Source organism: Bactrocera tryoni, chromosome 2 (assembly GCF_016617805.1).
Source record: "Bactrocera tryoni isolate S06 chromosome 2, CSIRO_BtryS06_freeze2, whole genome shotgun sequence".
In the NCBI taxonomy this organism is placed as follows: domain Eukaryota; kingdom Metazoa; phylum Arthropoda; class Insecta; order Diptera; family Tephritidae; genus Bactrocera; species Bactrocera tryoni.
Window position 1 is genome coordinate 1,448,266 of NC_052500.1, and position 16,209 is coordinate 1,464,474.

Sequence of the window (16,209 nt, forward strand, 5' to 3'; positions counted from 1 at the left end):
ATGATGGTTTAATGTAAAACCAAACATCGCTGATTTAGTATGACGTGAGGAACGGATCAATGCGACTGGCAAGTAATTGTGATCGGCTTAACTCTACAAAGAAGAAGAAGAGGCTAAAATGAAAATACAATAAAAACATATAAACGTCAATTGAATTTTTACATTGGTTGTGACCGAAAAACGAAAATAATTGAATAAGTTATTTATAAATCAATTGTAAAGTGATCTTTTGAAACAGCAACAAAGAAAGAAAACATGGGATCCGAAGATACGGAGATAAGTTCTGGAGATAGAATCCAAAAAGGTTTTCAAATAAATTATATGATTCTTCGTGACGCGGATTCTGGAAAGGTAATATGGCAAGAAAATAAGGACTTCTCTTCACCAGATGTAGAACATGAAGCGCGTGTACCTATCAAAATATTGGATTTAAGAGCCGTGTCTCGTGAAATCAATTTCAGCACCATTGAACCAATGGAAAATTTTCGTCTCGATCAAAAGGTGCTCTTCAAAGGACGCATAATGGAAGAATGGTTTTTCGAAATGGGCTGGGTAGGTGCAAACACTACAAATACTTGGCAATCGACAATCGAAGCTGCACCTGAATCCCAGATGATGCCAGCAAAGGTCTTAAATGGTAATGTTACAATTCAAACAAGTTTCTATGACAACGACACACTTATCACCAAATCAATTGTGCGCCTATACTACATTTAAACAAGCAAACAACAATTCACACTCAATCTGCCCACAACTTGGCATTCTTTTCGTATTTTCATAACACGGGATTTCCAAATAAATACTTGCGATGACGCATTTAGGCAAGGCTGTTTAACTTTAATGCATATATCGATTCATTAATTTTGAAATTATTCCAAGAAATTTTGGAAATTGTTGTAAATTGTATTGAGCTGATCTATTTAAGAGCCTGAGCATTTGTGTATTGCAATTGTTATTAATTTATAAGTAGATATAAAAGAGTGAGGTGTAATAAAAACGTACATTTAATATGCAACTGAAATACTAAACACAGTGAGTATTTGATATGTGCAATAGTTCATATTATATCCATTTTATTCATACCACTTAAATCAAATTGGATATGACAAACTAAGTTCTCTAGCTTCAAGTTTATTAACAAATTGAACTTATGATATGTACGTAGGCTACGGATTCTACAAATTACCTCTCCAACTATTTATTCTCTATTATTATTTAATTTATCTCTAACTTTGTAAATAACAAATTAATTAAAATAAAAATAAGAAAATCGCTTATAAATAAAAAACAAAGTTTTTTTTACTAATACAATATTTAATCATGTAGACGGGATATTAATTAATTCTTCCTACTTCAGATTGTTTAAAATTTTAAAGAAAGACATTGAAAGGAAAAATATTATTAGATACGTTTAAAAAAAAAAATTGCATTAAACACAAGACAAGTGCTGAACACATAGACTTCAAGCGAAATCTGCCAAATATTAAAATAACCACGTTCGTATGGACAGACAGCTGCACGACTGCAGGCTCTCAGTTGTCGCTCTCGCTAACTTGAAAATATTTTTAAATTTGCGGACGACAGTAGACAGGAGTGACGCCACTAATATGTAAAATGTAAAATTATTCAAAGCTCTAACAAGCCTGACGTTATTTTACAAATAAAAGCATAAAATATCTCTGTTATATCATTTGTAATAACAATTAATAATTTAAAACAAAAATATATATATATATTTTATTTATAACAAAAATATTTACCACTTTGCACAAAATATTAAAATTTCATTGAAGTGAAAGGTATTAGTATGGCGACAACGAAATTGTGTACCTACAAAATGAACAACTGTTATGTCGCTGCCTTCTTACAAATGTTCATGTAGTAGGATTCACGACTCCATTTACAGTTCACCGTCGTGCTGCCATGTCGTGTCGCTTTCTATGTGTTCAGAGCAATTTGTTTATCTTTCATGAGGCTCATTGTGAACATTTTAAATAGTAAGGTGTAAGAAGAATAGTAGTGTTAATAAATTGTAAATCATATTACTAGAAATGATTATTTATGGGGTGTATATAGTAAGTAAATCCGGTGGCCTAATCTATAATTTGGATAGCAATGTGCCGAGAATAGAACAAGAACGTTCATTTACGTATCCAATTGATTTAATGCTGGACTATGATCCGAAAAAAGTATCAGTAGTATTTAATAGGAGGGATGGAATTAATGGTTTGTGCAATATTATGTTTATCTTTTGGTTTCATTAACTAAATGTATTTTTTAATAATTTGTTCGCAGTTGGACATGTTCTAACAGCTGTAAACGGTATACCAGTGAACGGCAACACGCTTGAAGATGGACGTGACGTGGAAACTATGCTGGAAAACTCCGAAAATTATCCAGTGAATTTAAAGTTTTGTAGGCCTAAATTGACAACCAATGAAAAGATTGTACAAGCTAGTACCTTTTACCCACTATACGCATTTGCAAGTCAACTTAGTCCAGAGCCTAAAAGTTCCGGCATCGAAATATTGGAGGCCGACACATTTACTTTGCATTGCTTTCAAACATTAACCGGAGTTAAATTCATTATTATTTCGGAAACTGGCCTTAGTGGTATGGATATGTTACTCCGCAAAATATATGAACTTTATTCAGACTATGTTTTGAAAAATCCATTTTATGCTCTTGAAATGCCCATACGTTGTGAATTGTTTGAAAACAAACTTAAAGTATTACTTGAGATGGTCGAAAAAACTGGCATAAATAATCTAGATAAATAGGCTCTTCTTAAGTCACAAAATTTATACCGATATGAAAAAATACAAATTTTTGTGCGGGGTGCGTGATTTATTTTATTATTGCAAAGCTTATCAAATTAAAAAATGCTAGTAAGTTTTTTTGTTTCTTATTAATATATTGCACAGTCAATAAAACAATAATCTTAGAAAATAAAACTATAAATAAATGAACACACCTACACATACATGTACGTGTATCAATTATGAGTATTAACTTCTCCTTAGTCGTCTTGTCAAGACTGACCCCAAACTTTCTTTAATGAGTTGTAAACCATTCAAAATTAACAATAGGTATCTTCAACTTATCTTAACATAATCATGATAATAAGATAATCGATTAAAACATGTGTGCTTCCATATGTTAGTTAAACATGATGATTTGTTTATAACTGTAGCGTCTACTTATTGACCAATCCACGAGCTTTGGGATAAGCTGATGCTGGTTTCTTAAGCCCCATACGCCCAGTCGGTGGGCGTCTATTTGAGTCAATAGCAGATCCAGGAGATGCTATACCACGACCTGGTTTAATATTACGTGCTCCGGCAACTGGCACTGAGGCTACGACATTGGGAGTTATAGTACTGTTATTAACAGAAGCTAAAGCCGCTGAAGCATTGGCACTAGCATTTATTATATTCTCAAGTCGACTACGTATGGAATTAGTATGCGAATCAACTATGTCAATGTCATCGCCGGTTTGCATAGCTTGAGCTAATACTGCTTGCAACGAAGCTGATACTTTTGGTGAGCGATATTCTTGTGTCGTGCGACAAGGCATTTCTAGTTCATAAGATACAATATTTTCATTTTTAAAACGCAAAGCACCGGATGCATTGGTTTTAGCTTCCATTAGTGCATATTCTGAGATGGGACGACGGCGTTGAGGATGAGAAACCGGACGTTTTGTTAAGCTACTTTGATCACCTACCATTGGTATGGTTGAGAATTTCCATTCCTCTTGCTCCTCATCGTATTTTGCTTGGGTATAAAGACGTTGCTTTACTTCTACTGGTACAAAATTATCTATGATTAATAACTGCCGTTTCAATTCTTTCACAAGTTCATTTTGGGCCATTTCCAATTCCCGTAAATCTTGATTATGGTCATATTTACAATCATTGAGCTCCTGTTGTAGAGCCAAGTATTTAGCGTAACATTTGGAAAGTTTTCTTTTCTTCAATTCTACCTCTTGCTCCAAAGACGTAACCGTCTCTCGAATTTCTAATGTAGTCTCCTCTTGCAATTCCAACTGCTGCTGAATTTCGATTTCACGTTTTTTTCTTTCTGCAATCTCAACAAGCTTCTTTTCAAGTTCTAATTGTCGTTCACTATATGTATCCAACAAATTTTTTCCACCACGCACTAACTGTGATTCGAGTTCTGCCAATTTAGTAGCCAGTTTAGCTGTCTCAACACGCTCGCGTTCTAATTCTTCATTTGACTTCGCTACTTCCGCTTCATTTTCTTTGTCTGATTCGGGCTCTTCATCACTTTCTTCTAATTCCAATTGTACCACTTCATTGCTTATCTTTTCTTTCTTTGGTTTGCGTTGTCGTTTCTTGCTTATCTTTTCAGTGCGCGGTTGCTTCGGTGCAATCAAGCGTTTCAACCTTTCGATTTCCTCCTGATATTCTTTAAGCTTAGCATCCTGTGGGTCTTCATTTTTCACTGGTTTGTTTTGTATAGTTTTAGCACGGGATGCATAGCGAAGAGTAGTTAATGTTTCGTTATAATTATATGCCGATGGACCAATATTGGCAATCATAATTGTTTTCGAATTTCCTCCCAAAGAGTCCTGTAACAGGCGAGTGAGCTTCGAATCACGATAGGGTACATGCGGTGAATTCTCTGCCAGTGCTGATATTACATTCCCAAGAGAAGATAGAGCAAGATTTATTTTGCTTGCCTCCTTTAATCGTTCTGCAGAAGCACCTGTTTTAGACTGGCGTTCACTTCCTGCTAAATCTATCAAATTCAGTTTTCCCACTTTTATTGTGTTTGTCTCAATATCACACATCTCTATTCTTATCATGAATATAGCATGCGATCGTGAACTGTGTTCATTCATATTTGTAAAGCCCACAGTGCGATTCTTATTTCCAACATGCATTACATTTAGCATATCATCAACACTTTTGCAATTTATGGCATGCAAATTGGGTACATAAACACCAGAACCACGCTCTCGCACTTCTAAATGTTTAGAATTCGGCTTTAATAAGTCGCGCAACTCTTCCATGTATATTTCCAAATAGCTGACATCGACGAGAAATTGAAAGTTTTCCGTCCGATTAATGTGTAGCCAAATTTGTTCAAATGTTCTAGGAATGATTCCCTTAAGATCCTCATTACCTCTAACACCTTCCATAGTAAATGTTTTTCCAGTTCCAGTTTGTCCGTACGCAAATATACAGCCGTTAAAACCATCTAGAACAGAACTTACAAGAGGAAAGACGACCTCGTTATATAAGTTGATTTGTGTCGCACATGCATCATACGCTGCATCGTAAGTGAACATTTTAGTTTGCTCTTTATTTGCTTCGGTCAAGTTTGTTATTTCTACGACCCCTCGATTAGGATACACTGCCACCACTTCCTCGGAACCCTCCGATTGTTCTTTGTTGCTTATGGGGCGACATCGAACCACTACTTGCACACACTCATTTGGAGTTTGGCTATTGGCAGTACCAGGACGTCTTGATCGGGCACTCATTCTATGTCACTTTCAAAAAGATTTCGAGAATGACTCAAGAGTACTTAGTTAATGTTACCTAGAGAACGAAAAAATAATTAAATAATTCCATATCACGACTTTTTCAATAACTTTTATTCTATATCCTCAAATATAAAGTTTGTTATAGATTCTTATAAAATAATATAAATATTTGTTTTCAAATAACTCCAAAAATATATTTTTACCAAACAATTTAATGTCGTTTGTTGTTTTTCTCACAATTATACTTCAGTTAAAATAGATCGATTAATGTTGACGTAATAGTAAAGAAACAAATACAGGGTGACCGATAAAATTTAATGATTTTACACAATTTTTTTTTTCGTTTTTTTGCAAAATTAATAACAAGAATTATTTTTTCTAAATTAAACTCTTAGTTTTTTTTTACGATTATTAAATAAAGTTATGAACCAAAGATCAATCTAGCCTACTATAAAGGAAATGTTGAGTCAATTTATACATGAACGTTTATAGACCGTCCTGGTAATATAAATCCGAACCGTTTTATGGGAGCGGAGGATCAGACTAAAGTAGACCATTGTGACTCGTAAGCCCTGGCGAGTGGTCATTTGTCATCTTCAAAACAACAAATTTTATTCGTTGTTAGTTTATTATTTATAAAATAAATAAATGTTCCTTTGTTCAAAACACTCTGTGGGAATTCATTTCCACTGAAAAGTTTTATTATTGTTTTTTGTTTTTTTTTTTTTTGAAAAATATAATTTTGAATGAAATATGAAATCCGCAAGAGAAATTTTCCAGTTGCTTTCCAGAGCACAAAGAAAATTGAAACTTAATTCTCCTAAGTTCCCAATTTTGATTTAATGTGAAGTGAAACAACCAACTCAAATGAGTCTCAAAAGTGATTGTTGTGTAAATAAAAACAATTGTGATAGTTGAATAAAATAACTTGGTTAAAAATGTTTAATATTATTTTATACATCTCACAATTGTAATAATTTATATATTAGTAAATTATATATACATAACTCAAAGGAGCAGCGCAAGACATCCGAGAATCAAGATTTCAATTAAATGATAAACTGGATTTGTCTGTGTAGCAAGAAGAAGGGTGAGAAGAAACAAATTGTCGGCGCCAATTGTTTCGTATGGAGCACTGAAGCAAAGCGGTAGGGGGTGTATAAAGATCGAGCATTGCTCGCGCTGTGCGGTTCGTTGCTCGGTTTTCGCCTTGGCAGAGCGTCCAATGTGCTGCGGATTTTAAAGTTCAGTGGTTGTTTGGTTTTGCCCCGGTTGTTTGACGCACGCTGCGCGGCAAGAAAATTGTTGTGGCAGTAGTGAGTTTGTTTTATTTTTACTTTAATATTTTTATTTCGCCACTCTTTTATATATATTTTTCTTTGAATTTTCGTTCGCATATCGCCTGAAGAAAAACAAGTTAGCACGCAATGGCATGGCTATATGTTGGCAGTGCTTGATTTAGTGGGCACAGGTAAAATCTTCACGGGAAAAATAATATCAAAAGCATTAATAAAACAACAAAAAGCAGAGCTTACTACGTGAGTGGTTTCGGTTTGTAGACGGTGAACTTTTATTTTTTTTATTGCTTGGGTTCGTGCTGCTTGGGTGATTCAGCCTCGAGATTAAGACAAGCATAGTCTGCAGTAGCGAAAAGAAACTACGTTCAACATCTCAGCAGCAGGCAAAGAATTTGCCTTCGTGCAACAAAAAAGACGAGTTCGTAGACGGTATCATCAATTGTGGCAAAGGCAAAGCCAGAAAATCGCACGGCTAAATTGAAAAATACATACTTATTTACATTGAATATGCCTCTTCGTCGTGTTAATATAATTTCTTCTTAACTCAGATCTGGCACCACGTTCGCTGTTAAGGAATTCACAACTAAAAACATGTATGTATGTACATACTATATAACTATTCCAAAAATAAAATGAATATCAATAAAAAATTTCATAAAAATAATAAGGCAATAATATTATTCTACTTATTAGTTTATTTTTTATTAATATTTATATGATATTACTTTATAGATTTAATAATTTAATATAATGTTTTTTGGTTTTATTTAGTACATGCAAATATATAAATAAGTAATGGAAATCCTCATGAAATTAAAATGCTCACCATCTGTACCGAACCACGGCAACAGCACCACACACTCTACTCTCAAAGTCGTTGACCATCATCATCAACTAACTCAGCAGCACGCAACATTACCAGCACCTGTAACAACAACCCCACCAACACTCATTCGCTTGCCATCACAAACAAACGTAACTTATGGCTCCCCACCATCATTGCCGACAATCGCTATTCAAACCCTACCCAGTGTACCATCTAAAAGACCATGTTTGAATTATTCAAAGTCTTTGGACTGCTGCAACATTACCGCTACCCAACAGGGAATTGAAATATTTAGCTTACCATGGGATCAGCAAGGTCGCCGGAACGTTACATACGAAGTTTCAATGCAAAAACCTCCATCTTGTTGCACAGATATCAACGGCAGCAATTTGTACGAAACACCTGCTTGTTGTAGTACGTACGGCACAAATTCGACTTCATCTTATTCAACTGCCACGACGCAACTCGCTCAACCTCCGCCACTACAGCAGGCACCTACATTGCATCCTCCCCCATTGACATTCCAAATTGCTTCTTCTGAAGATTTGTCCGAAAATGATTCAGTTGCAGATTTAGATAGACATTACGAATATAAGGAACCGGAAGAAAACTTTATCTCGATAGAAGATACTAAAATAAAAGGTTTTTTGATAAAAATTGGCCGAGAATGTGCTTTGCAGAAAAGGAGGCAAAAACCCACAGATCGTGTAATTGAATCTGTTCATAAATCAAATGAGAATCAAGTGGATTTTGAAATCATTGATTTAGATGATGAGGATGACCGGGAAGAGCTTCGACAAATAATGCATCAGGTGGAAAAAGACACTCTTAAAAAAGATTCACGATGTGATGTTCAGCATATCGCTTTGTCGGATTTAAATATGTCTACCAACAGTAGAGATAATTGCAGAGCCAGACTCAAATCTCCATGTATTAGCCTTATTCCAAAGAGTCCGCCCCTTACATCAAAATCTGCGAAGGTGATTTCTCAGAAGAAAATCGAACTCTCTAAGGAACGTATAATTGCACATATAGAACTCTCTGATACCAGTGACTCTGAACCAGAACAATGCGAAAATATTACTGAGAATATTCGGAGTACAGAAAGTGCAGTGGTTGCGGTTGGATTCAATAGCGATGACGATGAGGATGAGCTATCGTTCGCAGCTGCAGCTGTTACTTGTGAACTGGAATGTGACGATGATGACATTGACAACATTGAGAAAATTTCCGACAATGCAAAGACGAGTACAAATATTTCAAGCAACGAAGTTGTTGTCCTGCATTCAGACGATGAAAACATTGAGTTCATCGATAAACCAGAAAAAGGACAAGAATTGAATTGGGAAGATTTAGATAGACGTGAAAAGGGTCGACAATTTTTCGAATGTTATTTATGTGGCAAAAAGGTGCAATCAAGTTATAACTTGAGAAGACACATGATGATACATACAGGTAAAAACGAAAACGCGTTGTTTGATTTACACTATAAATAATTAATATTTCTTTAAATGTGTTGTTATTATTATAGTATATGTATATTTTCTATTCTTCCAAAAACGTGATAACTTTCAAACTTATTAAATTGAATTTTTACTCTAGTCGACGAAATGAACATACATACATACATACATACATATAAAATTTTGTTAAATTTTCAAGATTTTATTGAGGTTTATCTTCGTAATCACAGGTGAACGTCCATTTGGTTGCGATATGTGTGATCGGAGATTCCGTGAGTTCAGTGACTTGAAGAAACATCGCCGCCGACACTCAAACGAAACAAATTTCGTATGTATGGTATGCCGTGTGAAACCGCCCATGATTCAAGATTCAACCCGTTGCAATGATTGCGATTCGAAGACGAGTGCAATAACAGCAGCAATGCGACCACAACTTTCCGCGTCACCTTCTTCTTTACCAGATAAACCACAAACACCATCGTTACCAATTCCGACGCTGCCACCCCCACCACTCACGGCAAGGCCTTTGCTGTCTACTGAGAGATTCCATGATACATCAGCAACAACAAGTTACACCTCAATTGAAAATTCTGCTGAGACAAGCAACAAGGAAACGCCCAAAATTATAGGAAAAATTACACTAGATTTTGAAGATTCTACCTCTTCCTCGAAGCGCTCAAATTCTACACCTTTGCCCAGCGCAGATATGCCGTCCTTAGTGCCGATAAATGCCCCGTTTACTGTTAATAAAACAACGCCAACTAGTACTCAATTGTTGCTTGACAATATTCCGGTAGTTCATCGACCTAACTATAATCAGTTAGGTATTGTAACTCGCAAAGAATTTCCTTGTCCACTTTGTCAGCGTCCATTTGGTACGCGACACAATCTAAAGCGTCACTTCATGATACATACGGGCGAAAAACCATTTTCTTGCAATAAATGCCGTAAACCGTTTCGAGAATACTCAACCCTAAAGAAACATATGGCGACACATCAACGCGATCGATATTATAAATGCCTTCATTGTCCAAGAAAATATCGTGACTACTTAGAGTATAGCGGGCATAAGAAAACTCACACAAACGAGGAAGATGATGACGATGATGACGACATGAATTTTGATCAGCAACAGTTGAGCTCGTCCAGCATCACGTCCAGTCCACAAAAGAAAGTAAAAATAAATTGTGACAGTAGCTACGATTCAAACGAAGAAGACTCGTCCAGTGAAGATTGGCTGGAATGTTGCGAGTGTAAGCAGCGCTTCACAGAAATCGAGGTGTACACTAAACATTTGAAAGAACACGATCCTATGGTGTATCTCTACGAATGCTATATCTGCAAAAAGACCTTTGAGCAGCGTGATGAACTAATCGAGCATGTGAGCGCTTGCAAGGAAGAGTTGCGCGAAACAGCATTGCAACGTGCTACATGCTTCAATTAATCTTTGTAGTACTTCCAAAAGTGATTTAACTATGCAATATATGACCTACAAAAAATAATGTTAATACTCCAGGCGAATTAGTCTGTCTCCAATCAACAAATTGGATTTGGAAATATGTATATAAGGTATTTAAAGTACTTAAACTTTTCTATATAATTGTGTTATACCCAGCAATGAAAATGCAGTTTAACTGTTAGGTTTTTCTTAAGGCAGAGATAGTTTATACATGAAAATGTGTCTCCTTTTATTCCAGTGACATTCCATTATAGTATTTTATTTTATATTTATGTGTATTTGTTTATTTATCTAGTTAGTAGGATTCAAAATACCATCCGCAACAAATTGAAAAGTAGAAGTATGATGAGATTGCATATGATAAGATATAAGAGTACCTACATATATAATACAGTAACGGAGTTGAGGTAATGCTGCTAAATGTATCTATGCATTTTTGACAAACAACTTTGAATCAAAGCTGTTTAATATAATGGAACGAGTTTAGTAATTAAAAATATGTATTCGGTTGAAATATTGGTCATTAGTGGCATAATGTTGCAATTTGGTTGTAATGTCAAAATTCCACATATAGTATCTTAACGATTCGATCCGATTTTAGTGCAATAAGTTCTCAGTAGATGTATTATTAGTTAAACTTTTTACTCCCATGTTCCTTAAACGGATAAAGCATACAGCTTTACAGCACATCGTACTCTTTTCCTTCAGTCTCGAATGCTGTCTTTTCAAATACAAAAAAAAAATTAAAAAGCTTGTGATTCTCAACAAACCTTTTGGTATAAAATTAACGATAAGAATATATTTTATAGAAATATGTATATTTATACCGCGTTTATATGTACAACATGATATTGTAAATTCTTTATAAAATAAAGTACTCATATTTTATTGAAATTAAAGTCGTATTTATTTTATTTCTTAAAGTTACATGAAGCAAATTAACTGATATTTTATGTGTGATCCTTTGCATACATCGCAACATTTTAACTATAGATCATACATAGTTAGTCGTAGATCAGAAAATACATTTTCTTAATTCGCAAGATAAACACCATTTTAAGAGTTATAGGAGCTACAAAGTTATTAACAATCACGACGACAATTATAGAATTAACCTAAATATTCACCCAAGAACTATTATAAATATTTTAAAAGCACAAAATCTGTATCTTGCAATTCAGTCGAAGGCTTTCCTCTAGTCAAAAATTAACTAACCCATATGCAATTGACTATTCAATTTATTTTACAAAGCAATCATGTATTGGTAAAGTGTCACGCAATTTAATAAATATATTTCATAAATCAGATATCAGATATATCAAACAAAAAAGAAACAATTTTCTTCATATCAGTAAGTGAAATTCACTTTTTGTTTACATAAATTATTCTAATTTATATACATACATACATACATTACAGACTTAAATAACAGTAATTACTAAATGAAAATGAAATGAAACGATTGCCAAATACTCAGTCTGATTAACAGACAAAACAATTGGAGTAAGTGGACTATGACATGAATTAGAAAAGACAACTAAACTCTACAAAAATGAGTTGATAACAATAAATGATGGCGGGAGAACATATTTATATCAACTTAAAACCAAACTTTTTTCTAAATTCCTAGTACTTTAATGCCAACTAGTTTTGTAATATCAAGGCAAAATAAAAAACTTCGAGAAAGCAAAAAACAGAACAGAAATCCTCCTCGGTCAATTATAACTTAATTTATTGGGAAAACGGACAACCTCTCGTTATTTACGAACCATTTGTGCATGATGAAGAGATAAGGTCCGATGCGCTTACTGTTAGAGTAGAGGGGTTAACGTTGGTGCTAGTTGCGTTAATACTTTCGGTTGGTTCGCTGCTTATACTGCTAACAATGAATTTCTTATTACCAGTTAAACCCTGTTTGTTGATGTAAAAGCTTTTTTGTACTGCCAGCGGACTTGTGCTAATATCATCAACGTTCAGTCTATTAAGGAAGCTTGCAGCTGCCTTGGAGGCGCTGTCGCAGGAAGATGACTCGATGCTGATGCTGGAGCAACCCCCGATGGACGATGTCTCACTCTTCATGTCATCCAACAAGGTAGCATCATCCTGTATGTCAGTGGCCATTGCTTGAACTTCACTGCCTGTATTTGTATCTACACTGCATCCAGAAGAACCACTGGTTGTTGAAATTCTGTTATTTCTAAGTTTTTCGTTATTATCTGTCACTGAAATGCCTTCATCCATTCCCCCATTTCCAATGCACATTGGCTCGCTGCCACCAGATATGGAGGAAGCCGTTGAAGAGCCAGAGGAGCATATCCCTGAGGTAGTTGTTGAGTCGATGATCCCTCCACTTATACTGCTACTTGGTGATGAACAAGCTGAATTGTTATTTGTATTATTGGTGCATAACTTCGATATGAATAGCTTTGGTGTTATTCGACCATCGTATGTTCCAGAATCCGGGCTGGGGCATATTGAAGATGGTGATTGACAAACTGGTGAAGAACCTCGACTGGAAAATTTATTGAAATTGAATGAATATGAAATGCGATGAAATATTGCAAAATAAATAAATCTTACCTTTCCGTAAATATTTTCTTCAAAGGTGGTTGAGAATATACATTCCAATTACTTCCAGTACCACCACCATCATCCAACTCAAATTTGCGCTTAACGGGTCCTAATTGTGATGGCCGCATAGCGATTGGTGACATTGATCGTCTAGTAGCGAAAGTACGTCTTGTTGGTGATGGTGACAAACCGTATGGTAGCCTCATCCCGGCACGATTACTGAAAATATGCTCAAATTTATAAAATACTATTACGAATTTTCGTAAAAAAACATACTTTGTTGGGCTCGGACTCGAACAACTCGTAACTCCAGATGGCAAGGAAACCTGTAGTGGATTACTTAAGTCCTCTGATTTACAAGACCAATTTTCAGCAACCAAAGTCAAGTCCTCCCAACTTTGGGACATTTGCATGGCACTATGTAATTCACGTTCATGATTTGCTTCGCGAGTATTTAACATATCTACGCATTCTTCTTGTCTCAACTGGGAGACACGTGGAGTGAGGCAAAGTGGCAAGCCATTTACTGCAGTCGAGTTGCCTCCAACGCTAGCTGCCCCATGAGGAGTATAACTGGCCGAGTAACGACGGGCACGGGGTGCGAATATGTTGAACACTGGCGCCGGTGAAACTTCCCTAAAATAAATGAGATTAAATATATATTAATTGAAAGTCTCTTTTTCATATTTCCAATCAAATGAATACCTGGAGGAAGGATTTGAACGTGGTATTCCAATATGTATATTGTGTCCAAAGTTGTTTACAGTTGATACGTCGCCAACCGCCTCACGTTTGTTAAAAGTTTGATGTTTTATAGGTGTTGATAGTGCCTCTTTTGGGTTATTTACACCTACAGGATTCGCTGTATTTCCAACATTTCGCATGGCCATAGCTGCTGCAGCGGCTCGAGTAGTCATTGATGTGAAAGAAGAGCCAGCGGGCAAAATTGGCACGCTCAAACAACGTTTTAGTGTTTTGCTGTTATTTAATGGTATAGTTAAGCCAGAAGTGTTTTCAACTTCCACGCTTTGGTCAGAACTGGTACCAATGTTGGTTGTTGATTCTGCGGAGTTTTTAATTAATTCTGAACTTATTGTTTGTGGTGGTCCATCAGCTGTTTCAATTATTTCTCCTACATCCATTGTAGGTGTGCTATTTATGATCTTTTTATAGTTTTTTTGATGTATGACACGCTGCTGTCACTTAAATAATGCTCACATATATTTTCTGGTGAAATATTTAATGAATGAACCGAATTATTTCTGGGACTATATACGACTACACAAATAATATTGGGACACCTAGATGAGGGTATACACAGGCTACCATTCGGTCGGTTCTCAACCTGCTGAGCTGTTAATTTACACCCGACCCCTCTCATATAATCAAAGTGTTTCGTTTACGTTAGTGTTGCCACACTTTTTTTTTCAAAAACTTATTTCAGGTGATTTTTAACAATTATATATAATGATGGAAAGACAGTTTATTAAGACAAAAATTACAACCAATCCTGAGGGAATTAAATACTTTGAAATAAGATTCATTGGGATTAATTATAAAATTCAACGTTCAAATAATTTTAAGTATATTTAAGACTCTATAAATAAGGATTAGAAAACACATTCAGTTGAAACTTTATTTCAAATAAAATAATTTTAGATTTCTTAAATAAAAAGCATTACTGAATGGTAGTATGTATTAGACCATGGTCTTAGTATGAACATATATTAATAACCGGATAAGGCATTGTTCGAATAGTAATATTCGGTTTGCAGAATCCGAATCTACGTATACAAGTTTGTGAAAACTTTGCAGTACATACGTATACAATGGCATTTTAACAAATGTAAAGCAAGCAAATATCAAAGGCTGCTTCGATTTCAAACAATTTTCGTTTATTCAAATACCTGCAGCATTCGACTATTCGAATAGTATTAATCGTTTAATATTCCTACGGATGGTTACAAACCGAATAACTGAACAATTGGTTTTCAGGTTATTCGAACCCTAATACATATATTTGTATATCTAATATTGGGTAAAAGTTGGAGATTTTTAATAGTAATTCTCCAAATCATGGCAACACTCTTTACATTGACGAATGTCAATTGATTTCGTGTGGCGAGCACCATTTTCAATTATCAATATCTCCACAAAAATAAGCTTATACCATTAAATTTTAATGTTTTTAGTAACTCCACAGAACATATTTTAAAATGGTTTAATTTTTTCGACATTCTTTAAACAATTGTAGTAGAAATTTACCTGTGAAATGTTATCCTTTCTCCGTCTTTGCTTACGCATACGCACAAAATCTTTCTCGTAAATACGTAAAATATCCGACCACACGAATTTCACTGGTAATTTTCACTGTGTAATCGCATAGTTCTTTTCATAAAAATTATTCAAATCTTTCACACAATATCTAAAAAATGTTTAATAACTATAATCCATAGAGAACTTGCACGATTTAATTACTTTTTTCGCCGTTGAAAAATGTGAAAATTTCGTGGCTGCTGACATCTCTGCTACTTATTGCAGTCACTCATAAACTTCTTTAATACAGTGGCTTTCAAAATGTCAATATTTGGTTCCGTTCGAAGCTTGTTAGAATTCAGCAAATTTAAAATGCTTTGTTCGAATATAAATGCGGGTGATATTGGTTAATGTATAGAAAAATCATTTGCTTAAAAAATTTTAGAAGCCGATACTCTTTGGTAAGCTGTTATTATGACACAAGTTATATTATTTTCATTGTTTTATAAAAATTGTATAGCTAATAAAATATTAGTACTCATTCCAAAACAAGTAGTGACCCATAGAATACAACTGCAAATACATGTATACATATCTGTATATGTAAACACATAATTGTAAATACATTTCCTAAATCCCAATATTTTGCTATAGACTGGACAGATCTCTAATATTTCAATAAGTAGCAATAAAAGCTGCATATACATAGATAACGCTGCTAATAAAAAATAAAAAGCATTTTTTAGTTTTATCAAAAAATCGCTGCATTTAGGTGTGGCAGCATAACATATGTATGTACCATACATACATACATACTTGAA

General features: G+C 34.7%; 5 protein-coding genes across 8 annotated transcripts; 3 read left to right on the plus strand and 2 right to left on the minus strand.

Annotated features, from left to right (window-relative positions):
- The first annotated feature begins 116 nt into the window (after window positions 1-116).
- Window positions 117-1,198, plus strand: LOC120767795 (probable cGMP 3',5'-cyclic phosphodiesterase subunit delta). The gene has a single exon (XM_040094060.1). It carries the CDS (start codon window positions 256-258, stop codon window positions 715-717), a length of 462 nt encoding a protein of 153 aa, XP_039949994.1. The 5' UTR covers window positions 117-255; the 3' UTR covers window positions 718-1,198.
- A 796-nt stretch (window positions 1,199-1,994) lies between these two features.
- Window positions 1,995-2,885, plus strand: LOC120767794 (trafficking protein particle complex subunit 4). Its single transcript, XM_040094059.1, has 2 exons — window positions 1,995-2,226; window positions 2,296-2,885. Exons 1-2 carry the CDS (start codon window positions 2,052-2,054, stop codon window positions 2,778-2,780), a joined length of 660 nt encoding a protein of 219 aa, XP_039949993.1. The 5' UTR covers window positions 1,995-2,051; the 3' UTR covers window positions 2,781-2,885.
- A 5-nt stretch (window positions 2,886-2,890) lies between these two features.
- LOC120767793 (kinesin-like protein Klp68D) lies at window positions 2,891-5,790 on the minus strand. Its single transcript, XM_040094057.1, has 2 exons — window positions 5,719-5,790; window positions 2,891-5,570 (listed from the first exon to the last, which is right to left on the minus strand). Exon 2 carries the CDS (start codon window positions 5,510-5,512, stop codon window positions 3,197-3,199), a length of 2,316 nt encoding a protein of 771 aa, XP_039949991.1. The 5' UTR covers window positions 5,513-5,570; window positions 5,719-5,790; the 3' UTR covers window positions 2,891-3,196.
- A 660-nt stretch (window positions 5,791-6,450) lies between these two features.
- On the plus strand, window positions 6,451-11,405 carry LOC120767275. Of its 3 annotated transcripts, none has more exons than XM_040093146.1 (4): window positions 6,451-6,831; window positions 6,924-7,406; window positions 7,585-9,094; window positions 9,333-11,405. In XM_040093146.1, exons 3-4 carry the CDS (start codon window positions 7,609-7,611, stop codon window positions 10,544-10,546), a joined length of 2,700 nt encoding a protein of 899 aa, XP_039949080.1. In that variant the 5' UTR covers window positions 6,451-6,831; window positions 6,924-7,406; window positions 7,585-7,608; the 3' UTR covers window positions 10,547-11,405. The 3 variants fall into 3 exon arrangements, with proteins under 3 accessions (XP_039949080.1, XP_039949082.1, XP_039949081.1); XM_040093148.1 differs by having other exon boundaries at window positions 6,451-6,605; XM_040093147.1 differs by having other exon boundaries at window positions 6,451-7,410.
- Window positions 11,406-11,444: 39 nt separating this feature from the next.
- Window positions 11,445-15,673, minus strand: LOC120767277 (flocculation protein FLO11). 2 transcript variants are annotated; one of them, XM_040093150.1, is made up of 5 exons: window positions 15,398-15,673; window positions 13,838-14,359; window positions 13,409-13,768; window positions 13,142-13,351; window positions 11,445-13,073 (listed from the first exon to the last, which is right to left on the minus strand). In XM_040093150.1, exons 2-5 carry the CDS (start codon window positions 14,272-14,274, stop codon window positions 12,323-12,325), a joined length of 1,758 nt encoding a protein of 585 aa, XP_039949084.1. In that variant the 5' UTR covers window positions 14,275-14,359; window positions 15,398-15,673; the 3' UTR covers window positions 11,445-12,322. The 2 variants fall into 2 exon arrangements, with proteins under 2 accessions (XP_039949084.1, XP_039949083.1); XM_040093149.1 differs by lacking the exon at window positions 15,398-15,673 and having other exon boundaries at window positions 13,838-14,478.
- Window positions 15,674-16,209: the final 536 nt, after the last annotated feature.